Raw genomic sequence first — 27,134 nt, 5'->3', positions numbered from 1 at the left:
TTGGATTAAGAAACTTAAATGATTACAAAACCTTGGGGCTGGCCCACTGACTCATAGGTCACGTTTGGAAAGGATTGAACACACAAAAAAAAACACATAAATGAACAAATACATTTCCAAAATTTTCTTTGCAACTTCAGGCTTTAATCTACTTAAAATCCAATGTGTTTGTGTTGACTTTGTTTGTGCATAATAACAGTCAAATGCAGCATAATGAGTGCACATTATAAAATAAAAGGATAAAAGTATGCCAAATAATCAAAAGACTGAATTAATCGTGTGCATATATTGGTTTCAAATGTAAGTTACTGTTTATACATGTACAGCATTTGAAACCAGAAACATGAATACAAAACAAAGCGAGGTCAGTGTGTTTGTGGGTCTCTGACAGGGTCTTCATTCACTAGAACACAATAGTGCCAGCCAGTACAGTCGCCCCACTGTCCCGTCTGGTGGCTGAACGGCAGAATGCAGACTGACCTACAGTATGGCTCCTCGCTCTTTGCCGACACTCTCATTCATACGGAGCACAAGAGCGTACTCAGTCCAGGAGTGAGTAGCAGCATTCATCAAGGAAAAACAGTGAATTTGGGGAAGCATTTGGCCAGTTAACGGTAGGGGAGAGGGCAAACGTTCAAACAAGCCCCACATACAGTTACAGACAGCCACGCACATTTGCACCCGAGCCATCCCGCCCAGTTTCAGTTTCCTGTCAACGGTTACAATGGTATCTGCCTGCAAGCCGTGTAACTCAACCCTTTCTTATCAAGTGCAGGCTCAGACACAGCCGCAAAACTCTGCAGTATGTTTGTGTGTCAGGGAGAGAAAGTGTGTGTGAGTGTGCATGAGCGTGTGTGTTCCCCAGGAGGCACGGGGAATGAATTCAATCCACAGGAATGCACAGCTGAGTCTGGGTGTTTTTACATCAGAACACCTACTGTATGTCTTGTTTTTTTCACTCTTTCTCTCTAAATTGTGCTACCAACTCATATTTTTTTTTTTATTAAAGCCTATGAATTGCTGACATGGTCTCTCAACTGACTTGTGCCTGGCCTTGAGCTGAATTTTGATGATAAATAATTGCAAAAACTATTTTTTTAACTTGAGAAATATTTCATTTCCCACTTTCCACTACACTACTCTCGCATGTAGCACTGGCATTTGAAAATAAAAAAACAAACGAAAAAAAAAACACAACGTCCTCTTTCAGTTCCAAGGGACTACTTTCAGGACAAAATAAAAAATCCTCTGGTGTTTTTTATTGGTACTTAAATTCATGAGTTAATCAAATATACTTGAATACCGGTAAATGTTCACCAGTAGGTTTGCATAGCTCTTTAAAAGCAGAAGGTTTGGTGTATTTTGCAGGTTTGTAGCACTTATTTGTGTGTTTACACAATCCCAAAAAGAAAAGACATCAGCAGGGATTTTAGAAAAGCAATGGTTGCTCCCGATCAGTCAGGGTTGGTTACAAGACATTTTTAAACAAGTTGGAGGCCATCATTCTGCACTGAGAAAAATTATTCATCAGTTGAAAACATCCAGGACAGTTGCTCATTATCCCAGGGGATTAATGTCCAAGAAAATTCACCTCGAGGTCATACAATTCTCAGAGAAATTATAAAACATTCAACAGTCACATCTCAAACTCGAAGATAGTTGGTGTGGCAGTAGTGATTATATTATTAGGGCCCGAGCACTGACAGTGCGAAGGCCCTATTGTATCTGTAGGAATTTTTCTTTATTTTCCTTCTTCTGACAAAATAAGGGCCTTTTTGCCCCCCTAAACTTGCCCCAAAAGTCACCAAATTTTGCACGCAAGCCAGGCCTGGCAAAAAATCTGATATTTAATGGTTTGTATTAATGGGCGTGGCAAAATGGCTCAACAGCGCCCCCTAGAAAACTTTGTGCCTCAAGCCCCACAATACAGTTTGATGTACATGCACGAAAATCCCTACACACCTGTATCATGTCGCAACTTAAAGAAAAGTCTCTTGGCGCCATGGCCGAAACCGAACAGTAAGTCGGCCATTTTCAATTAATCGTGTAATTTTGGCGCAATTTATGCCATTCCTTCGCCAGTTAATACGGCCCGAACCGTAACGTGCACCCAGGTGTGTTATAGATCAAAATGTGCACCTCCATCCTGCGACAACATGCGTTACTTTTCTCTTTCAAAAGCGTTACCGTGGCGACGCTAGACACCAAAACGCGCGCCTCCCCTTCATCTGATTGGTCCATATTTGATAGTTCCCCAAAAGTCACCAAATTTTGCATGCAAGCCAGGCCTGGCGATAAATTTGATATTTCATGGTTTGCATTAATTGGCGTGGCAAAATGGCTCAACAGCGCCCCCTAGAAAACTTTTCTCTGCCATAACTTTTCGTGGGTAGTGTCATCTGACTCGGTTTTGAGTCCTTGACCTTCATTGGCATGAATTAGCCCCGCCCCTTCTTCTGATTGGTCGATATGTGATACTTATGATTTTCTGCAATAACTTTTGAATGGTTTGACATAAAGACTCGTGGGTGGTGTCATCGGACATGGTTTTGAGTCCTTGACCATAATTGGTGCAAATTAGCCCCACCCCTTCTTCTGATTGGTCGATATTTCATAGTTCCTATTTTCTGTAATAACTTTTGAATGGTTTCAAATAGAAAGTCTTGGGTGGTGTCATTTCTGATATGCTTATGGGGGGCGGTGGCCATGAGTGCGAGGGCCCGTTCATCGCTGCTTGCAGCTTTAATTTACTTCTACTACTTAATTTTTCTTCTAAATGTTCGAGGGAGTGTGCATTCAAGATGTTTTATCTAAGAAAAGGTTGAACTTAACCAGGTGTATGAATCTGGTTCATCAAGATGTATGGACGAGGCGGATTAAAAACTAGTAAGAAGAGATAAGATTTCTTGTTTGTTCATCTCACCTTCTTTCATATATTCATAAAGATTGTGATGCTTATCTGCCTCGTCTCTAAACATGCATGTACATCTGTGTCGCAGCAGCTGTTTGAGGCAGGAGAGAATATCTGTCTTGTCCTGGCTTGAACACTTACTCTTTACCGCCTACAGTTCTCTGAAAATAGACATATAACCCACAGGGAGACACATTCAGAGCTCTGCACCTTTAAAAGCAGTAAATTGCCTTTTGCAAACCACATTACGATCGCCCCACGTTGCTCTTGACTCTCCTTCTCGCTTTTCCCACATGTTCTGTACTGCTAGGAATATCCTTTCTGACTGAAACCTAGAACAAAAGAAACAAAAGATAAAGGATGAGATGCGCTGTAACCGAAGTGAAATTCGAGAGCCAAAACCAGCCTTTTCTGTTTTATACTGACCAGAAATGGATTTTGTGCACAGGCCTCAAGCTAGACCTGCCTGTCATATCATATGGTTTACAAGCAAGTTTCAGCTTCAGACTTCAAACCAGATTGCAGCAGCTTTTTGGAGTGAGACAGAAAAATGACTTCCTTAAGTTCATTTGGTGCAGTTCATTATGTTAAAAGCAATCTTTCTAAAAAAAAAACTCATAATGGCTTGCCATTATTTTGATGGTCCTAATATAAAGTAGAAGTAATGGAAAGCTGATTTGTCTTCTGTATTATATTTCAAGCCACAATGATACATGCCATAAAATAAGCAGGTTCATGATGCCCACAAATGACAGTGTAATGATATACTGTACATGTTGGCAGAGGATTGAGATACAACAGACAACTTCAGACAGCACCAATTAAATGGTGGTTTAAGCGTGTTGTTGTCATGGTGACCAAGCTAGAGGGCTACCTCTGAAATTCTGTTTCATATTAAATGGTGTTGCTTCTGCTGCTCTGCCCATCGCTTCATTCTTAATCCCCTCCCTCAGTGTGTCTGCCTCTCATTTCACCCATGCTTGTATCTGTTCGACTGGCTGAAAAAAAAAAAGAATATCAAAACCAGTCCCAGTTAACCAGCTTCCAACTGTCCTCTGCACCGCCCCACTCTTGATATGTCTCTTTGCGTTTTTCTCCCAGCTGTGCCCTCATCCATGTTGCCACGTTAGACAGTTAGCAGACACTGTGGCACGAGATTCAGTGGGGGTGGAGGATTTGTGCCACAGGGGGTTTACAGTCTGTCTTCCCCTACACTTCTCAACGCAAACGGCACGTTTCATTGTTTACCCTGGTGTTCAGGGACAGTAAGGTAAATGCTTTTATGTGATCTCCATAATCTGCGAGAGAAAGCCTGACTGGAGGAAGCGTGGGAGAGTATTTTGATATAAGTGACCTTCCCTTGTTATGCAGTCTGGCTGTGCTGCGTGTCTGTGCAGGTATAAAGCGGAGGCAGGCAGACAGCCACAGACACAGAATCATGCCTACACCTATCAGGTTGAAGGATCAGTCGCTGCAAGCTGAGCTATACATTATGGCCTGCTCTTCGCTGATAAAAACTGCATTTTCCTCCTGTTTTTGGGTTTTTTTTTTTTTTTTAAATGTCTATTGATATATTTTCCACAACTTCTTAATCCCATTCATGGTTGGAGAGGGGTGGATGCCGGTCCATCTGCTGCTATGCTGGAGGCAGGATTTCTCCTGGAAAGGTTCATCACACAGACAGACTTACATCTAGAGCCAATCTAGAACAACCCATCGACCCAACAATGCAATTATTCAGACCATGCAGGAAACCAGAGAAAATCCACACTTCACGGATCACTAAACTAATCTGCCTCCGGCTAGTTTCTATTGTTGTATCAAAACCTGTGTGATCTACTTTCTTCAAATAATGTGTATCTTATCAGCAAACATCAACAGCCCACTTGAAGAAAACAGTGTGGGTCACAGATGGTCAAATCAAGCCAATTCAACTCAGTTCCCTTTATTTACCAATTCACAACAAAGCATTCTCAAGGTACTTTATGCAGAACGTAAACAAGTAGTAGTCAAATTGAATACAGTCCAGTTAGCCCAATTATATTCCAGTTAGCTCCAGTTTGTTATAAATCATTCCATAGTCAAAAATGTATCTAATGAAAAGTCATGAAAATATAAACAGTCTAGCTAAGGCAGCCAACGGCTTGCACTGGATCTTCACCTCGGTAAGTAAGAGGAGACTGTGAAGAAAAGAAACATTAACAGGAAATGTCCAGCAGAACCAGATTCAGGAAGGGTGACCATCTACCTGGACCAATTAGAGATCTACAAGGGCAGGAAAGAGATTGGAAAGATTAATCAGGGGATATCCACAAAACACAAAAGACAAGACTCTTATTTGCAGTAATGACATCTACATACAAGAGGAGAGTGATTTAAAAAAAAGCCCGGTGGGAATTTCCCCAGTAGTCTTAGTCTATTGTGGTATAACTAAATGGACAGTTCAGGTCGCAAGAAGCAGCCCTTTAATCCTAAAGGTGGAACGCAGTCAGATAACCAAAGGATGCCTCCAATTCTACTTTTAGAAACCCTGTTGACGTATAAGTTGGATAAATGAAGAAACAAAATGAAGAGACAAGGGGAAATAGAAAGGATCAGAACTCTGTGAGGAACATTGAAGCGGACTGCTGTGATATGGCAGAGGAAAGGCCCGGTGGCTCGGGCAGACTGGTGGCAAGGTGCCTGGAAGAAAGACTAAATGCATGAGATGTAGACAAGTATAGGCAAGCTGGTAGAAAGCAAATCAGCCAGCGAGGAGAAGGAGGGGGAGGGAGAATGGGGAAGTGAGCAGAGAGACTGACAGATGAGCATAACGCAGGTCTGTTGGGTATGGCTGTTATACAACAATAGACATGAAGATGCCGGCTAATTACAATGCACAATACAAGTACATGATACTCAGATTGGGCTAATTGAGTGAACCTTTTGTGTGTGTGTGTGTGTGTGTGTGTGTGTGTGTGTGTGTGTGTGTGTGTGTGTGTGTGTGTGTGTGTGTGTGTGTGTGTGTGTGTGTGTGTGTGTGTGTGTGTCCATCTATTGTTGTCTCTGCTGCCTTTGCATGCAGGATTTATCTTTGCCCAGCAGGCAGTTTTGTACCATATGGTCCAGTGAGTAGATACTCCTCAAACAACACACAAACACTCACACTTAAACACAAGGACATGCAGACTCACATGGGGACACAGACATTAGCGCACACAGAAAAACGTGGTGGAGAGGAAGCTGAAGGAGACAGACATCAGTGAGCAAGTAAGAGCCATCTGCCCGTCTTGTACTGCTGAGATCCACAAACCAAATAATTATTACGCAACGAGGTGACACCATGCTGAGACAAGGAATGTGTTAATCGATATTATCTTCTGAAAATGCTGAAAATCAGACAGGAGAAGAACTTGATTACCATCAATAGTTCTAGTTTATCCTCCCAACCGGATGTTTGAAGCAGCTGAAGAGATGACTACATGCCCTCCCCAAATTCCCCCAGAGAGCCTAGGCCCTCCAAGGGGGGCTGGCCGGGGGTCCACTAAGCCCTTCAGAGCCCATATGTTCTGGAGGCTTACACACCCTGAAATGACATGAGTGGGCAAGCCCAGAAGCTGGATCCACAGAAGAAGCAGGAACAATGAGGCTGCATGTCACGAGCGCTCAGATATGCGCGCTCATGAACGACACAGTCTTGGACAGACACACTTTCTGTCCATCTATGAGCATGCTGTGAGACCGCTATTTGTTAGCCTTCCAGGGTTTTGGGGTTTGCCTGATTGAACTAGCTCAAGAGGACAGTTGACATGATGGAATTTATGTGCAAAAAAATAAAGAGCAGTAATGACTCTGTCATATAATCCTTCTGCACAGTGACACTAATGGCATTAGTCTGAATGAGAGACCTGCAGCACTGTTCCCTCCGATCCCTCACAGCCTTATGTTACCTCCCTCCCTCTTTTCTTCTGGTTTTTTTTTCCTAACCTCTGTTATGTCCAACTTGTTTCTAACGCTGTCCTCTTCTCTGATGCATCAATTTTCTACATTTTGTGTTGGTGCTAGTTTTTATAGACTTTTTTTGGGGGGGGGAGCAATAAGACCTGTGAGCACTGTTGCCTCACAGCAAGTAGCAACAGCAATAACAGTCTGAAATGTATAGTGTTCTCTACATGTCATGGATCTTCTTAAGGTGCTAGTTTGCTCCTGTAATCCAAACATATGCATCTTAGATGATTGCTGTTTCTAAATTCTCCGTAGGAGTCTGTGTGTGTGGCTGTTGGAGTCTGGGCTCTGTGATACAATGGCAAATTTAAACATAACCCTCTCTTGGCTGATAACAGTTCCACTGCATCTCTGAACTGGATGAAACGGGTATGTATGTACAGTATGTATGTATGGATGTATGGATGGATGGATGGATGGATGGATGGATGGATGGATGGATGGATGGATGGATGGATGGATGGATGGATGGATGGCTTTCCTCACTGGATGATGTCCCATTACAGCTGCAGGCTCGCACGTTTAATGATAGGTATGCCTGATATCAGTGATATCAAAGATGGAGTGAACTTGCAATGACTGAAAAGGGATCAGAGAAGGCAGTTAGCAGAGTAAAGATGAGATGTTCATGAATAATAAATCTGATTTTTTTCCTCTTTTTTTTTAAACGTTTATCACGTCTTTAGTGGTTTAGTGCTTTTACCACATATGTTGGACTTCTGTGATATCTAAGAACACAGCATGTAAATAACCGCCATGGGGAAAAATATGCAACGGTTATCATGTAAGCATGCCTGATACCGATACACGAAGACAACTGACACAGGAGAAGCTCGTAATTTGGCTTCATTTGTTCGTCATTCGCAGGAGTACCATTAATGTAATGCAGGGGAAACTTAACAGGATAGTTTTACTTCGGGAAACGTGATTATCTTCTTTGTTGCCGCGAATTAAATGAGACGCTCGGTGGCATTCGCTGATGTAAAACTGCCACTTTTCTATTTTTTTAACCTGCAGAGACAGGAGAATAAAAAAAAAAACTTTAGCTTGAGAAATAAGTGGGGACAAGCCCAGACATACCCTGAAAGAGGGAGGAAGAGAGAAGAGTGAGAGGAAAAGGAAAAGAGCAGCACAAGGACCGACACTGAGTCACACAGCAGGACAGGAAGTCTTAGATGGAGACACCCTTCCTTCCTGTCAGCATACTGATCACCAACACTGAACACCATTCAGTCTCACATCACATGACACATGTGACAAGTATTATGGTTGACAGTACCATGCCTTGTACCGTGTGTTGCCTGTAGTGACCAATTTAAGACACGAGCCTGAGACTCCTCATGAAACAGGTCAGTCTTCTCAGGGGACAATGGAAGTACATATTTTTGATTTAAAAAAAAAAAGCATCATTATCAGCAAATGGCCTTGCATTCATCTATAAAGGAATGCTGCATTTTTCTTTCTTTTTAAGTGGACCTGTAGTGTCTTTCCTGTGACAGACAGAGGTTGCAGTGCATTAAGTTTGGATAATCAGCAAAGGTATTCCGGTTGTGGAGCGAGGCCAACAGTAACTCCGAATCAGGTCCATAGTGGAGGCCTTTTTTCACTCGCTAGAAAAACTGAAACCTCCTACATTTTCATATTCTCCATATAGCAGAACTTCTGTGTGGTAAAAGCATGTTGATAAACAGCCAGTGTTATGCAGATCTGTATCATGTAGATCTGACACACAGAGAGAGATCAACGATACAGCATTAGTCTAAACCTCTGTCAACTTTGTGATGTTTGAGTTGTCTTAAACGGTCAAAAGTCCCTCGCCTGTAGCCTTCATTAGCTGTTAGCTGAGCTCAAACAGAGCGGTTGCAGCTTTCTACTGGAAGGAAATCACTAATTACACAAATACTTCAATTACTTCAGTAAATATCCAAAAGATCTATCTAAAAACACCTGCTTGAACAAATATAACCTCTGACTTGCTGACATCGAATGTATGACTTCCTAGTTCATGTTTAACACAAACTGAGATATATTCTGTGACACTGCTCAATAGCAGATATGGGCCAAAGCGTGGCAGGATCCAGGACCCAGCGATGTGGGTCAGTAGACTGGAGAATCAAAATGTCACAGGAGACTTCCTCTTCCACAGCTCCGCACAGGATATGAGCAATTTCCTTAAAGCCCAGTCTCTGAAAATCCGAAGAAGCCCATTCAGTGTGGAGGGTCACACGTGGGGCATCTTTTAAATCTGAATGGCAACATGTGCTGTTATCGCGCGTGGACAATGTTCAACCACACACGGATGTGACTTCACTCACACATATTGTACTTGTCGGCACGTTGGTTTTGGTGAAAACGAAAGAAACCCGTGTGAGTCATAAAGGTACCAGCTTGTGTCAACAGAGATTTGACAGCGGAGGTATGAATATTTGATTCTGACTGCTGAGTGGTCACACTTACTTCCTGCAGCGGCGTGTTGCGTGTGTGTGTGTGTGTGTGTGTGTGTGTGTGTGTGTGTGTGTGTGTGTGTATGTGTGTGTGTGTGTGTGTTAATGAAAGAGAGAGAGGAACTCTGGCATTCTGGGTGGGGCTGCTGTGAAACGGAGCGAAGATTCAGCTTTTTCACAAGCTGATCAGGCGAAACACTTCCTGGCAGAACCAAATTTGGAAGACACTTCTAAAACATCATGTTAGGAGTTCAAATTGCATTTTGAATTTGGATTTCTATTTAAAGTGAGTTTCCACTCGTAGGAGGGATGGTAACGTGGTGCCTACTTCGAGAAAGCTGTGAAAAATCACTGTCTCAAACCGTCAAAACCTTCATTTTGGATCGTATAAATACATCATACACCCAAAGACTACACGTATACTTTTTGCTATGCACCAAATCTTTGGCTCTTTTTTTTTGTGGGTTGCTCTCCCACAGTGTTCTTTTTTCTGCTCCCTGGTTGCTCAAGTTATAAAAGAGATGTTGCATAAACTTGCCTCAGGAGAAAAGTTTGATGATAAATCTGGAATCTTAGGGTGAAGGAGACGGGTTAAGGTGTGGAAGCAGAGCAGCGATAAATACACACACACATACGCCCTAAACTACATAATATAAAATAAAATGTAGCAAGCAGGTTCTGGAAATCACAGAATAAAGTGTAATGATACGATTAGGAAAGAATTGGATTATGAATGTAGGAGGAAGGTCATGGATGTCATGGTATGTTAGTCAGAAGGCTGAAGCTGCCGTGATGACAGGAGGGCAACACCAGGGTGGTAGGAGGCAATCACGTGACCCAGCATTAAGCCCCGGAGGAGGATGCGACTAACCCTCTTCTCTCAACCACATTTCTACCAGATGGGGGGATGGAAAGGAAAGGAAAAAAAGGAGGGCAGGAATAGGAAAGCTGATAGCAAACTACGCTTGTGAGAAACATGAAAGCCTGTGTTTTCTTAACAGAACAGAGAACTGCAGAAGCTGGATTGTGTGATGAGTGAGGACAGCTTTGTTTCACCGGAGGGACGAGGTGGATGGCCCTCTGACATCGAGCATCCTGTCCCGGTGACTTCTACAAAGCGGGGGGACCAACTCCCCCAAGGATTCAGCTGCACCAGACTTCCCCTAAATTGCGTTAAGAAATGTTCACCAAGTAAAGATTTGGGAATGGCTGCTCGGCCACAGAAATATTCACAGTGCAACGGCCGCTGAGTTTGTAAATACTGAGATCACCATTATTTTAAAACATGACATTCTTTGGAAACATTTTGAAGTTAGTGGTCTGGGAGAAAAGGAACAAAAAAGAAAAAGGAGTACTTCTTTGCAACCACAGTGGTGACCAGAGGCTCTTCTTTCATCTTCCTAGTTTGAGCTGAACGCCATCGTTGCAGGACAGAAAACAGAACAGTAACAGTTTCATTATGATTAGTTCGTCTCCGTAACTGCTGGAGGACAAAATGGAGCTGGAAATGAAATATGATTAACTATACAGGTCTATATTTGAATATAGATCATTTAAATGAGTTTGACTAATCAAACAGCTAGAGAGTATTTACACAGTGTCGTTTAGCAGATTTACCGCTGCATAATTGATTTAAATCAAATAGCAAAGCCAAAAAATGTGCATGCCCACACAGGAAGCGTTTAAAATGAGGAGAAGGGGTGGACTATTTAGCAATATAGACTGAGTTGTTTTTAACTCCTTTTTCCTTCTTAAATATGTATTCTAACCACTTCTAACCGATTTCAGTTTCTGCATCATTTCTCCTCTGCTTTATGTCTCCACCCTCTTGTGAGGGAGAGCTATATCAAACATGTATACAATTAAACTTACAAGAGGTCAAAGATATAGCTTTCTTTAGTTGTCGTCTATTTCAATAAGAGACTTTAACAAAATAATACTTTTGAGGGAGACATTAACTGAGAATAAGACACGGCTGTCAACCAACAGTTATCATCCGTTTGTAAAATCAGGGATAAGACAACCCATAACTGCTGGCTTTGAAACATCTTTCACAACAAGAAAAGTCAAACAGCCACAGAGAGAAGACAACATGTGGCCCGAAAAGGGGTCAAGATTCATAATCCTCAAGTTAACCGCTGAGTTCACCAGACACTAAATCAGCACTACAAACACCACAGTCTTATTAACTGGAAGAGGACACGTTCCTGCAGCAGCTGTATTACCCGCCTCATATTGTGCACGCATTACATCATTTCGTACTTTACATGAACGCATTCACCTGCTCCCATAACGCAGTCCTGGAATTTTGCTGATTCCAGTGTACGGATTACACACAACCATGTTTATTACACTCAGAGGCAACTGGAAGTCCTGACCTCATTTTTCCTCCCAGTGCAATGTGGTTTTGGAGAAATGCTCTCAGATTGAACAATAACGTTTTGTTTTTTTTTTTCAACCAAAAAGTACATTTTGGCTAATGCACATTGGGACATGCCTACCAACCTCTATGCAACCTGAAATATTGGAGACGTCTCATTTTGAATTCTCTCTGTGCGATGTAATGAAGTTATGCTCTTTTACATTGTGACCCTCTCCTTTAGTCTGCAGATAAACCATTGTCAAAACATCTAACTTTTAAGCTACTAAATACTCCACTATAGTCACATTTAGTTGTTTATCTACAATTTGTGAGGATGGGCAAGAGGATTTGCCTGGTCGAAGGCCGAACACAAAGCAAAAATAACGACATAAAGAACAAAACAAAATAAAAACAACTAATGAGAATAACTGTAAAGATTAAATGAAATCATGCAAATCACTAAGTAAGTTTAAACAAATCTTTAAAAACACTACTCTGTATGGATACAAAACGAAAATGGACACATGAACTGACAGCCAGTGACCAGAGTGCCTTGCTCAGCTGAACCACTTTTTCTTTTCTTTTATGCTTTTCTTTTGAAGTTGTGTGAAATGAAGAAACGGTAAAAACAGAACATTAGAAGGGGTAGGACTAGAAAAGTTTTTTGAAACTTCATCCTACACCCTTTCAAACGAAATATTTATTTACATATAGATGTGTGTCTTTAATTTGCTTTGTTTTGCTTATGGTTTTCTTTGTTGTTCTTTGTTTTTTTGGGTATATACATTTTATGCATTCTGATTATTTTGTTTTTGTTTTAACCTGTTTGAATAAATAAATAAATGAAAAATGAAATGAATACTCAAAGGCTGTGCAGAGCTGATGTAAACTACTGTCTGTAAGTCAGCTTAGACGCCTCCTAATTATTAATTGTGCAATCCAATTGAGGAAATCGCCAGTGTGATTGCTGGCAAGACGGTTTTAAGGACTTAGGAAGGGCTTTTCACACAATCTTAGTAATGGATTTAGAAAAAGCTGTTACGACTCAGCCACATCCAAACATAAGGTTATGTTGCTACCTACTCTCTCACACATGTGGGTTCTCCGTTGGTTACTAACTGTGACCTAAAGCACCTCAGCAGAGACCAAGCAATGACACAAACAAGACAAGGCATTTGAAAGTCCCCGCTTCCTATAAGCCATATGCCAACTTGTCACTCAAACCATAGTTCAACCCCAGCATCTAAATCTGAAGCCTGCTGCGCAGCGAATTGTTTAGCGTCTGATTTACTCCAGCCAACGCCGGCGGTGTCATCTGACAAGCTTATGTGGAGGTGTTTATTCCCCATAAACTCAGGGAGTTTCTGCAGGCAACTCAAGAGGCTAATTATATATTTGATTGTAACGACACACAGATCTGATTCCGGTAAACCGTGCCAGCACACCCTCTCCCTGATTCTGATTAATAGCTGATTATGACCGAGCTCAATTAGAAAAACGGGGTCCTTAAGCGTTACTTGTTCTCACTGACACCAGTTAACAAAAGCTATTAATCCACACATGAGTTACTAGTCCTGTCTGACTGGCTCCTTTGGCCTAGATTCTCCGTGAGACTGAGCTGCGGTGTGAACCAAGACAACTGTGCTGTGATTATCTAAAGATGGGTATAAAGAGCATTTTGACTCCGTGCCCAGTGGGACTGTCTTGTGACATAGTGGGGTGGGGGTGGGGGGGCTGTTTGGACAAACCCTGCTCTCTCTTTCACCATTATATCAGAGCTACTTGTTGTTTTTCCATCTTTGTAGCATTTTTTTAAAGTCATTCCACTCTATGCTTTTGTAAGATATATGACTAGAAAACATATTAAATAAGGAAAACAGCGCAACAATATGGAAAATCTAGTTTACCCTTGAAAAAGCCAAAGGCCAAAGTCCTGATATTTACCTTACAGAACAAATTTACAGTATATATTACTTTTTAATCATATCCCAACTTCTTTTTCATTTGAACTCAGGCTTAGGACATGTCCAGACTTTACAGCTGAAGGAATTGCAGGAATGAGAGGAATTCTGGGGCATTCCCATGGAGGCCGACTCAGACGGAGAAAGCCACTCCAACAGTTACTTAAAAAGCAGAAACTCATCGGCTGTCAGTCAAGGTGCCTCTCACTTTCACCTGACCCTTGTTTTTATCCACAAATCAGAGATAATGAGCTCAGGCGTCGGAGCCCGCACTCAGAGAGACTCTCAACAGCTGACAGCTCTGATCCTGCACTCACAAATGAAGCAGGTGAGTGATTCCTCAGCTGCCTCCGTCTGGACAAAGATCCAGTGTTGGAGCGCTGTGGGAATCTAAACTGCACTGCACTTCAAAATTCCCAATGTAGATTAAAATCTGCATATGTGACTACTGTGTGTTTATGTGCAGTTTTTAAGGGGTAAACAAATAAGAAGCCAATCATCGTGCATCATCGTGCTCATGTCCAAAACTGTCATCGACACAGATTTGGTCAGATTTAACACTGCTGCATAGAAACGGAAAAACAAGCAACCGCATATGAATTTTTGCTCTCTAATACGTGTAAAGTGATGTGATGCGCCACAGCATGTGACAGTAAAAAAGAAAGGCTAATAAAGTCAGATGGATTTCAAAGTGAATGCTGACTTGTACAGATGCAGCACATAAGAGGCACATCTGTTCAGAAAGAAGAAAAAAAAAAACACTGTTGAACACAAGTGAGCCTCAAAAATAGCACAAAGACGCCAGGAGAGAAAGGGAAGCCTGTAATTCAGCAAGGAGCCTATATAGTGATTAAGTCCCGTGTAAAAAATGCAAACACACGCCACCCACTCTCGCTGGCTGCGTTGCAACACTTCCTGTCAGAGCAACTGCCTCAAACAGCAGCAGCAACCGTGATACAAACTCTTTTTTTTATTATTATTGTCTAGAAAGCAACACTTTGTTTTTTATAGCCAAAGCTGTCAAATATATACTTCTTGAATTCTCTTTACGCCAGAAAATCTTCACTAAAATCACACCTCCTGTCATGAGGTCAGAGAACGATACACATTTGTGGTGACTGAGAGAAATGTGATCAAATGACCCAGCACCTCCTCTCCTCACCCCGGTCACCATTCCAACAGGGACTCAGCTCCCAAAGTTCACAAGGTCACCATGAGCAGCCATACCACAACCCCCCCGCTGAACCATGGCAACGACATCACATGACCGGCTCCCATGACCAGCAACCACTGACAAGCTGGGCCTTCTGTAAACCCGAGCACCACTGATTTCTCACTGGCTGAAAGTGAAAACTTTCATACGGCACAAGCGGAATCTTTACAACACCACAATTGACGTAATCTGAGTGTCACCATGTCATAGTGACACTTGGGGCTGTGGATAAATAGAGAGACATCGTCTGTGCTCTGTTTTGTAAGGTTATGAGAGCAGGAAGTGAAACTTGCACCTATGTGCCCCTTCCAAAAGTGATTTGAAAAACAAAAAACAAAAGAGGAACTTAACAGCCCGTTTCTGTACAAGAGATAAATTCTTGTGCCATCACATGTTTATACCACAGCAAGAAAGCGGAAACTGTGCAGCAGCAAAAGAAGAGGGTGTGCAATACATTCCAACATAGCCACAAAAAAAAAAGGAGAGACTTCTCCCTCTCATCCAGCACCAGTGGGATTATATTTTTAAAGCAGTATTCGGTTCCAGCTGTTTTCCTGTCTGATCGCACAATCTTTGTTGAGGCCCCAATCGGAGAAAACCTGCGATTAGCTCCGACTTCACACAGATAGCGCAGCTGGAGAGTAGCCATAACTTGCGATGGACGTGAGGAAGATCTGGGAACCGGAGTACACCCGGAAAACAAAAAGCTCCTATGCGCAGAATTTGAGTATTATTAAGCGAGGGAGAGAAACTCACATCACATGTGTGAACACACACATGCTGGTGAAAAATGTAGGAGATTCTCATTTACACACTGGGGATGGGAATTCATTTGATAACCGTGCTCACCGAGTTCAAAATTTTTTCTTCTTATACCAATAATAATCTAAAGCTTGAACATACAAGAGAATAATTAATTTCAGTACTTTGATTTCTAATACGTGCCAGTATGATGAGTATCTGATTACACCTGCTGGATGCAACAGTCACGCTGTACCGCCTCCTCACACAATCCCCACCTGCCCCATGCCCTGCACTCACATGGTACAAGCGAAGCCAATAAATAAATACATATGATACCATTGCTTTCACTGGCTAACGTGCATAGATAGCAAGCCCAGCGCAGTACCCGACTGGTCTGAGCCAGTGCAGGACGGGGGCAGGCAGACGCACATGCTCAGACTAACTGTAGGAGCCACACACTTACAGTCTGGCTTGGGGGGGGAAAGAAAAGAAAAGAAAAGAAAAAGTGCATATCTGCACTCTACACGAGGCCCGCCTTTCTATTTGTTTACTCTCGATCCCTCAAGCCACGCTGAGGTGGATCCATCCAGCCGAGTCCCGGTAGTCCCCGGAGGTAAACGGCAGCAGAGCGGTGGCCTGCTCGGTGCCGTAGCCGCCTCTCCACATCACACCCCTGCACCCACACACGCTGCAGCCGGGCTGAGGCTCTGGGCTGAAACACCGCTACACCCACACAGGGAAGAAGAGACATTCTGCTGTAGCCGCTCTGCCTGGCTTTGCGTCATAACGCAAGACTAGATACTGATTTTGAAGTGTTTTCGGACTCCATGATTGTTGATACAGAAAGAAGAAAAAAAAATTCCCAAAGGGGGAGTTATTGTTGCATACTTTTAAATATTACTTTTTCCTGCGTGCACTCAAATCGCTTCTAAATAGATATACTTTTCTACACTTGTGTCATGCAAAAAGTGTTAGCAGTCCAATAGGGGGATTACTCATCTTTTTCTTTTTTTTCCTCAGAACAGCCACACCATGAATACACCCTGTGTTGTTTTCTTTCAGTATGGAGATTTCGCATCAGTGGTTTGATACCACAAGGAAACTTTTGTTTTTGTAGAACGATCAACAACATGGCTCGGCAGCAAAAGAAAGAAAACAGATCTTTTAGTTAAAAAAAATTAGGCTTTCATGTCTCCCATTCATATAGCTCGCATAATCAGTGAACTTGTCAACACAAAAAGCCATAAAACAACAAATAAGTTGCAGAACTTTTCCATTGAAGCCCTTACTTCCTTTTAGCGTAAGGGTTCACCACAGATCCTAAACGATAAGGCCTCTTGTACAGTTTGTTGGGGTTTTTTTGGGCTTAATTCAGCTTTTATGTTACAAACACTAAGCTTTTAGTTTGTAAACTACAGTATTACGTATGTGTACTTAGTGCAACCCTGTTATTTGTGTATTTACGTGAATCAAAAAGTGTTTTAAACATTGACAAACGCTTGTGACTCAGGAAGTAAAGTGAAAGAAGATGCCAAGAAAAACAAAACACAGCCCAGTCTCTTTCTTTTTAAAAAAAAAATGCCATTTGTATTAAAAGTCTTGTTTTTAAAACAGACAGCCGATTCTTAAAAGGCTGATCTGAAATTAAACTTACAATCAGGTTAGATTTGTCATCAGTACATCATCACATATCCTGTTAAAAACACAAAATAAACAGAACAAACAGAATTCCTTTACTTTAGCTGGTCTGACAGGTAAGTATCGCGTATTACTACAACACGGTGGTTCCAGTACCTGCGCATTTCTCGAAGTAGATTTGGCCAGACCGAGCTGACATTGCAGAATAGATCCAAAAAAAAAAAAGACTCAAAACATACAGAAAACCACCATTCCACTAACAAAAAGTCTATTGTAGTTTATTCTGTTTTGCTTGTTTGTTTTCAGTTTCCACCTTTACAAGATTACCCAGAAAGAGAGTTTACTAGCTTGTGGATTGCCACAATGTGGAGGGTTATTTTAGCGATACATGTAGGTTGGCACAAAATCTGAACAGCTGATTTGTTTCGGAAAGGCACTCGACATAAGGGCGTTCATGGTAGCGTCCCCATATCACTTCAGTCAGGGTCCCCTCGAACACTGGAGGAGGTTTAGAGAAAAATAAAAAAGTGGCACTCGTCACATTTACTCCACCAACAGATATGTAGTTTCTTCTGACTTTGGGGGAAGGGGGGGAAAAAAGCACTGCGGAGCAAACCGCTCCAAATAGGGTTGGGGCATCCAAAACTTTACCCCAGAGGATGCAAGTTTTTTTAACAAAATATATTCTCTCTTCTCTTGTCTTCTTATACAGAAATATCCATGTATGAGTTTCTCCGAGTGTTACTCTCTGTATCTTTTCCATTGGGGTTTAGTTCCAGTTGGGAGTCGAGTTGGAACTGGAGAAGGGGAGTTTTGCTGAAACTCTGGATCCGACTCTGTGTTGACATCGATGGTGGACACCGATCGTGCAGCACAGATACTCCAACCCAGCAGAATTCCTGAAGAGTGGACCCCTCCCTTCTGTCTCAGTTGTTCCCCTCCTCCTCCCGTCCCCCTGCAGCATTCCTCCTTTCATTTTCCTCCAAGGCCAGGGTGAGACACGAAGAAGAGCTCAACAGTACAGACTTGCTGCAACACACTGCTACAAAAACAAGACATGAAGCGTCATGAACAAACCACAGCAACTTCAGAGAAATATTACTAGTAGTATTTCAAGGCCTAATCTGGAATATGTTCTACACAAAAAAGAAAAAACAACAACTTGCTGATGGCTGAATGTAGGCCATAAAAGAGCAGTGGAATCTCCCTGCTCCTGTTAACCTCATTTAGGAAAAATACCACATTAGTAACTATTTCAAAACTTATATGCAAGGACATTTGTGAACCTAAACAAGTTAGTCAAAGCTTGTCCTTCAGGCTCTGAAAAAGTTTCAGACAGTTCCCCAAACTAAGTTTACAACTACTACCACTTCATGGACCAGATCTGACAGAAAAACTTTTGAGTTAAATATTCAAATCAAAGCCAGATCTAACCACAAATCTGTACTTGATAAGAACAGGTGCAAATAGCTAATTATATGTGTATGTATGCATGTGTGTGTGTGTGTATATATATATATATATATATATATATATATATATATATATATATATATATATATATATATGTGTGTGTGTGTGTGTGAGATTATGTGTGTAAGTAGATATACACATAGATATAGAGTAGTTGCAGTTAATAGAGACAGTATAGTGTAAATAAGTATATTTATATACATATTTATATGGGTATATAGGTATGTGTGTGAGTATAATTACAGTATATAATAATAATAATAATAATACTGTTATTTCATATCATACTGTTATTTAACAGTGTGAGTATTTATAAATACGGGTTAAATGATTAGTGAATGGGGGTAGGATTAAATAAGTTTACACTTCTTCCTACTCCTTTTTTGCACAAATAAACTAAGATATCAAGTATTAAAAGGATGAAATTATTTTATTTTGTTGTTTTGTTTTCTTAACTTCTCTTGAAGTGTTGTTTTTTTTTTTTTTTTTTTACATGTACAAAAATAAAAATCAAATCAAATCAAATCCATGTATTAAGAGTGATAGTTACACAGATAAAGTCTGAATTATGGTTCCGCGTTAAATCGACGGCGTACCCTGCGCCGAAGGCTCTGCGTCGGTGTAACGCGGAACCATAAATCAGCCTTAAGAGTCAAGTGAGAGTCGTGTCCAAAACTTACCATTGCAAACTTAAAAACCGAGCAAAGAATTGAAACTTTGATTGTCCATTGGCCTCTTAAAGAATCACACAAGAGGAGCAGCATTGATCGTCGCCATTTGGCGTGGCGGCATAATTCATCTGTCGGACTATCTCCGCAAACAGCTCGTCCACCGAGGTCTTGTTCTTGGCTGAAGTTTCCATGAACGGGCAGTTCCACTCGTCCGCCAGCGCCTTCCCTTCCCCGGCCGACACCTCCCTCTCGCCCTCCAGGTCCACCTTGTTGCCCACCAGGATCATGGGCACCCTCTCGTACCGTTTGACCCGGATGATCTGGTCCCGCATGGGCTTGATGTCCTGGAAACTCTGCTGGTTGACCAGGCTGTAGACCAGGATGAAGCCCTGGCCGTTCTTGATGTACAGGTCCCGCATGGAGGCGAACTGCTCCGTGCCCGCCGTGTCCAGGATCTCCAGCACGGACGGGGACGAGTCCACCTCGATCTCCTTCCTGTAGAAGTCCTCTATCGTGGGGTCGTATTTCTCTATGAAAGATCCCGTCACGAACTGGACGGTTAACGCGGATTTCCCGACCCCCCCGGATCCGAGAACCACTACTTTGTACTCTCGCATGGTTTCCTTCTCCCCGAGCAGCAGCCCACACGGCTGCGTCCGTCTCTCCGCTCACGCCGCTCCGCCGCTGCAGCGCCGCAAGCCGGCAGGGGTTTTCTGGGTACGAGCTCTGGTGGTGGGGCGTGGTCGTTGCACTATCGCCCGTTTCGGGAGGGGAAATTACGGTTGTTTTGGAGCCGAGTTTAGCATGTATGCTGCGGCATGTTGAGTTACCGACGACAGCCCAGCCGGTTTGTGCCCAGGCTTCCCCCCGTTTTCGTTCAAGCAGCCACTGTGCGCTGGTCGCCGCTCTCAGCTCGGTCAAGGTACATGCAGCATGAGGCTGCCACTTCCGGTTCGGGTGTTTCAAAATAAAAGTCCCAACAACAGAGTTAAACCTGCAAACAGGAACATAATCCATTTATATTCCAGTTAAAGGAGACCTATTATGAAAAGCAGGGTTTCTCTTGCTTTAACATATATAAAGTGTTTTTTTCTTGCTTTAACATGTATAAAGTGGTCTCCCCTCAGCAACTCAGAGAAGGAGGAAAGCAACCAGATTCTGCAGTGTCTCTACAGCCGCCCGGATGACCCGTCCAGTGTGATGTGGATCTACGAGCCAATAAGATTCTTCTGGAAATGTCGAGGAAAAAAGTCGAAATTTCAAGAAAAAAGTCGAAATGTCGAAATTAATGTTGAAGTACAATTTCGAGAAAAAAGTCGAAATGTTAAGTAAAAAGTCGAAATGTCAAGAAAAAAAGTCGAAATTTCGAGAAAAAAAAGTCCAAATTTTGAGAAAAAAGTCGAAATTTCAAGAAAAAAGTCCAAATGTCGAGAAAAAAGTTGAAATGTCGAAATTAATGTTGAAGTACAATTTCGAGAAAAAAGTCGAAATATTGAGTGAAAAGTTGAAATTCCAAGAAAAAAAGTCTAAATATCGAGAAAAAAAGTCGAAATGTTGAAATTAATGTTGAAGTACAATTTCGAAAAAAAAAGGCGAAATGTTGAGAAAAAAGTTGAAATTTCAAGAAAAAAGTCAAAATGTCGAGAAAAATTTCTACTAAATCCACAAGGGAAATTGCATTTCAACTACGTTTTAATTAATCTATTTTAAACACAATTTTAGTGGATTCAAGTCCTTAAAAACACCAGGAAACTGAGGGGCACGGTGGCGCAGCTGGTAGTGCAGCCTTCTCACAGCAAGAAGGTCCTGGGTCCGATTCCCGCCGGGGACGCTGTGGGCGCTGAATTGCGTGTGAGGCCCCGTTTACACAGAACCAAAAACGGAGGCGTTTTCATGCGTTTTGGCTGTTCGTTTACACGAAAACGCAGCTCAAAGCCCCCAAAAACAATCATTTCTGAAAACTCCGGCCAAAGTGGAGATTTTCAAAAACTCAGTTTTCACGTTTGCGTCTAAACAGAGGAAAACGGAGGAAAACGGAGGAAAACAGAGGAAACCGGAGGAAACCGGAGATTTAAGCTTCAGAACGTCACATTATGCAACAGAAACTCACCAGCGTCATGTGTGCGACCTGTGTTTACAATTAGTTTGGCCACCGTCAATATTTTCTTGTATTTTACCTGTTTTATATTCTAAAGTCACACTTAAAAGTAACTCCACTTCTCTCTTTCTCTCCAAACGAAAGACTCTCGTTCCGTCTTGGAAGTAAAGCCTGAATTATGGTCCCGCGTTAAATCGACGCAGAGCCTACGGCGTAGGGTACGCGGCGATGCACGCCGTACGGTGTGCGTCGCCACGTACCCTACGCCGTAGGCTCTGCGTTGGTGTAACGTTGAACCATAAATCAGCCTTAACTGGAAGTTACATGTGTCATTTGTTGATGTTTTTTCCAGGATTCTGATTGGCTGGCATGACGTTAACAGCGTTTTCATGCAGGTCCGTGTAAACGAGGATATTTTTGAAAACGTAGAGGGGAAAATATCCGTTTTTGTAAATACCCGGCTACGTGTAAACGTGGCCTTAGTTCCCCCATGACTTCAGTGCCCACACCCTGGGTGGGGTTGGCGAAAGGGCCTTTCTGTGTGGAGTTTGCATGTTCTCCCCGTGTTCCCTTGGGTAGCAATGTGAGCTACCCTCACAAAAACATGTACACAGTCCTGGGCTATACATGCCCCCTCTGGCCAACCTGGGCGCCAGATGGGGTGGGGAGGATCTGGCCGGAATAACGTGATCCTTCCACGCGCTACGTCCGGCCGGAGAAACCCCACCCTGTCTGGTGAAAAGATGCGGCATGCTCACTCCTCAGGTTAAGGGGGAGTGTGCAGGTGCAGGGCCCTCCTGGGGTTGGTAGAGAGAGCAATGCCCAGGACTGTTACTTAGGTATGAGCACTGGGTGATAAAATGGGGGGAAAAAAACTGGCTTCCAGTGAGTCTATTACATCTGGCATCTAATACCTATTTTAAACAGGCCTTGAATGTCTTAAAAACAAGCTTTTGATTGTTTTTGCTAAAAAAATTTGAAATTCAGCCTCTGAATTCAGGCCGGCCAGCTGAATTCAAATTCAGCGTCTTTATCATCCCATTCTCTAAGCTCATTATCTATGCGGGATTCTGAGTGGGCAGGGAGGCTATGATAATGAGGCACTGTGCTGATTGGCTGCCTGAATGACGCGATACACCGCTACGAAAAAATGGCAGAAGCTCCGGCCGGCGGAGTTAGTTGTGGGTGTGGTTTCACGCATTGGAAGCCAACCAATGTAAATCACTCCCGTCGTTACGTAACGACGGGAGCAGAATCTGAACGGCTCGTAGAAGCCACATCACACTGGATGGCTCATCCGGGCGGCTGTACAGACACTGCAGAATTTGGTTGCTTTCCTCCTTCTCTGAGTTGGCAGGCTGAGGGGAGACCACTTTATATATGTTAAAGCAAGAGAAAACGAGTTTTTCATAATAGGTCCCCTTTAATCTATTTTAAACACAATTTTAGTAGATTCAAGTCCTTACAAACACCAGGAAACTGGACCATATTACACCGGTCATGAAATCACTACACTGGCTTCCAGTGAGTCAAAGGATAGAGTTTAAAATCTTACTGCTGGTCTACAAAGACCTGAATGGTCTTGGACCAAAATACATGCTTGATCTGTTAGTTCCTATGAAGCTCCCAGACCCCTGAGGTTCATCTGGATCTGGTTTGTTGTGGTTCCCAAGAACCAGAACCAAGCGGCAGCGTTCAGTTATTCTGCTCCTCACCGGTGGAACAAACTTCCTGTAGACCTGAGGTCTGCTCCAACTGTCAGCTCCTTTAAATCAGGCCTAAAAACATTACTGTTTACTGAAGCGTACTCTTAAATTAAATACTTACCTGCTGTACTCTACTGCCCTTACTTTTTAACAACTTGTGCTTTTTATTGTTTTACCTATTTTCTTATCTTTCTTTCTTTCTATCTTTCTTATTTCATTGTATTTGTTATTTACTGTTTAATTGTGTCTTGTCGCTTTTAATGTTGATGTAAAGCACTTTGAATTACCTTGTGTTGAATTGTGCTATACAAATAAACTTGCCTTGCCTTTATATAGGGAGACACTTCCATAAACTATTTTGATGTAACACATTTAAACTTTATTTGCGAGTTATCTAACTTCCGGTAGAACTCTTACTTGCTCTTGCAAACTTGACATCCCCAGCGTTCAGCGCTTCCTGCCCGCTAAGCACGCATTCTGCGTCCCACGTCACTCCACAAGTATTCCCAGTGTTTAGTTAAAGGTGCAGTATGGCTGTTATCGCGCAGTCATTGCAGCTACTGCCCCCACTGTACCCACGCAGACCTGCCACACCTTAGTTTCGACATCACTGATCCCCGGGCTTACTGCTGTTTGACTCACTTATACTACTGCCTGGAAATGTTTATAGACTGAGATTGGTGATGACAGTTTACTGAATAATCCTCAAATGAAATTAGTTTTTATTTCTCACCTGCGATACCAGTACTCAAAATAAGTTTCAGTTCTATTATGAAAGTCACTATGTCAAGTTTCTTTACATTATTAAAGTGTATGTTACATGATATTGTCAAACAACACATGGATTATTCCCAAATTAAGGATGAACAGGGATTTTCACTGATGTAAAGGATTCTACTGTTTAAATATCAGAATTCCAGTATAACATAACAAGAGGAAACAGAAAAGACTTTAATGACACAACATTTCTGTGAAGTATGACAGACTTTTTGTCTGTGTTTTTGTTTTGTTGCAATGTGTTATTAGGTTCTTCATTTCCTTGTTCATGAACCTTGAGCCACTTTCTGTTGAAATGGAAAACAACATCAGAAGTTCTTGTTCTCTTTTCTTTATGAACTCGATGTTGTCTATGACAAATGGCTCGTGGTGCAAAATCGGAATGAAAAATTCTGCAATGAGCTTTCGATAAATTCCATCATTCAAGTCATCATATATTTTTGTGTGTGCTTGTGGATAGGAGTTTGCTCATCATTATACCCTCCTGTATTCTGTAAAATAACTATTATTTCCAATCATTATCTGTAAGCAGAGAGCGACGATGACTAAACTACGATCATGACTTCACACCCCAAGTTGTGGCTGGGAAAAAACCAGCCAAATCAATACAAGTTTAATTCAACTACAAATCATCCCCGGCGATACAGTGCACAGCCATGCGGTGTAATTAGGCTCGTGAATGAAGAAATAAATCAGTGATTCACTATATGTGTCACCACAGTTGCTGGAGCTTGTTATTCTCATACACCTACTCACATGTGAGTGCATGTGCGGAAGCAAACACGGAAGCCGAAGCGCCTTGCTGCAGGTTTGGTTTTGGTTGACAGTAGAGGAAACATGTGAACTAGGCTGTCATGTGAGGGTTCCAAGTGCCCTGCAGCCAGCCGCTCCCCAAATCCCATTAAGAAACAAGTCAAAGCCTATATGAAGACAATCAGCACTCTGGCCCCCTGGGGAGTGAAGGGGGGGAGAATGTGGGCTGAAGTCTTGTGATGTGGACTGCCACATCTGTGAGAATAATCACACTGAATCTGAGCAGCAGTGTGACCAGTCACAGAAGAACAGAGTTTGTTTTCACGCAACACTGATAATTAGACAGAGATGGTCACCTTAACAGTTAATAGCATGCCGAACCCCTCAGGCAAATCTTCAACAACAAACTATCAAAGAGGGAGATAATGGTGATGTGCTGCCTTTCACACAGTTGCCATGGTGGTAGAGCCCCTGGCATGAACAAAGATACGGCATCTGTGGGGGATATTTCACACTGAATAAAAGATTCAATCAGAAAAGGCTCCAGCGAGAACTAAAATATTGTTTTTATCGTTTTGGAAAAATGAGAACCAAAGTGAGTGCATAATTATTAGGCCAAGTTGTTCAGAAAATAAAATGCTCTCACTGAGTCAGTCCAACTTGTTATTCAGCCTCAAACCTGAATGTTTAGTGCCTGGCATGTACCGTGTAGATTCTGACTGCCGCCAAATGAAAGATGAACAACATGAAAGAGTTGCGGCCACCACTGTAATTGTGGCTAAAAACAACAACTACAACAAAAATAAAAGAAATGATTGGGAGAGGTTGGAAGAACGCTGTAGTGACTAATGATAGCCAGGGATAAGATTATGACAGTGTCAGAAATGCAGGGTGGTCATTCTGCTATATGCGACAACGGTTTTATTACAGACCAATAAAAATGCAGCAGGGAATCACATGTTGTCTAAAACAAGCAAGATAATAAATACTCTATATGGAAGTTAGTTAGTTAGTTATGAATCTTTATTTCGGCTTGTACAGAACAAGATGAAAAGGAAGAAAAAAAACAACATTTCTTTTGCCGAAAAGGTGTAGGCTGAAGCCGTAGCTTATAATGCCTACCCTTTTTTCTTATGATCAGCCAAAATATGAGACATTAGCTTTTACTCAGTGGAAACAAACAATACATAAAGAAGAAAAAAATAAGTAAGACAAAATATAAAATTGACGTTTCACATCCTAGAATGTTTTTGATAGTATACTTTATAATTATAGTGTTTTATATTTATTTACAATATTTTCTTTAAACAATTTCTTAAACTTGACGATAGAGCGACACATTTTTAGGTTGTTATTACAACTATTCCAAATTTCTCTAGCCTTAATTGATGTACATCTCTTTTTAATATTAGTTCTTGCTGTCGTCATCTCAAACATGAGTTTCCCCCTCAGGTCATAGCGGGTTTCTTTTATCTGGAACAGGTCCTGAATGCAGTTTGGAAGCAGTTTCTGCTGGGCTTTAAAGGCAAATAAAACAGTTTTCTGCTCTACTATATCATGGAATTTTAAGGTATTATATTTAATAAAAAGATTATTTGTTGGTTCATAATAGTCGGTTTTATTAATTATCCTTAAAGCTCTTTTCTGTAATAGAAAAATAGGGTTTGTATTTGTTTTATAGGTGTTATATCTCCACACAATAAGTCATGTATGGAACTATGAGTGAGTTATACATTAAAAACTGTGGTCTTTGAAGTCAAACATAACTCAAGCTTTTTGTGCATGTTTTTACCTAAACATGAGCAAGTTCATAAATTCTTCCTCTCTCTCTCTCTCTCTTGCTCTTTTTAATACATTAACAGTCCTACAAAGAGAAAAGTGCTGAGACCTTCACCCAGATTCAGAGGGAACAGTATGTTGTTCAAAAATATCCACTGATACATTTTCATGTGGAATAACGCCTCAGTGGCAAGAAAGACCCTGACACATCCTGTAGTGGACTAGAGAGTCTATCACACACTTGCTGTGAAATTTGAACTTCAAGTGGCACTAGCCCACACTGGCACGTGCCTTTTTACACAGATAAAACCCTCCAGATGGGGATGGAGGAGAAACGGGGTAAGTCCATGACCCTGTTGCATATCTGCGTAAAGGGGACAGAGATATGGTTGAGATGAAAACACAAACAAACAAGCAAAACAACATTCAACTTCAACACTAAGAACTGCTCATTTATAGAGTAGGGTTATTTGGGTCGGAGGATTTGTTTCAATATTATACTTTGTTTGCATTGCTTAAAACTTAATCCACAGATTTGAGCTTTTCTTTTCTAATCTCTAGCGAGGGATGCCGGGTCATTGCTCTTCACCTAATACCACTTTAATCTTATAACATCCACA

The 27,134-nt window shown here is 41.8% G+C and overlaps 2 protein-coding genes across 3 annotated transcripts in view; both read right to left on the bottom strand.

Moving 5' to 3' along the window:
• The window catches only part of LOC133441826 (neprilysin-like), a 466,475-nt gene that overhangs the window by 191,922 nt on the left and 247,419 nt on the right, over positions 1–27,134 (bottom strand). The window lies entirely within an intron of this gene.
• Positions 17,180–20,303, bottom strand: LOC133441823 (ras-related protein Rap-2b). 2 transcript variants are annotated; one of them, XM_061719489.1, is made up of 2 exons: positions 19,411–20,303; positions 17,180–18,299 (listed from the first exon to the last, which is right to left on the bottom strand). In XM_061719489.1, the coding sequence occupies exon 1, from the start codon at positions 20,016–20,018 to the stop codon at positions 19,467–19,469; it is 552 nt and encodes a 183-aa protein (XP_061575473.1). In that variant the 5' UTR covers positions 20,019–20,303; the 3' UTR covers positions 17,180–18,299; positions 19,411–19,466. The 2 variants fall into 2 exon arrangements, with proteins under 2 accessions (XP_061575473.1, XP_061575474.1); XM_061719490.1 differs by having other exon boundaries at positions 17,180–18,296.

Source organism: Cololabis saira, chromosome 4 (genome assembly GCF_033807715.1).
Source record: "Cololabis saira isolate AMF1-May2022 chromosome 4, fColSai1.1, whole genome shotgun sequence".
Taxonomy (NCBI): domain Eukaryota; kingdom Metazoa; phylum Chordata; class Actinopteri; order Beloniformes; family Belonidae; genus Cololabis; species Cololabis saira.
Note: the sequence above shows the minus strand (reverse complement) of the source record. Positions and strands in the feature narration are given on the sequence as shown.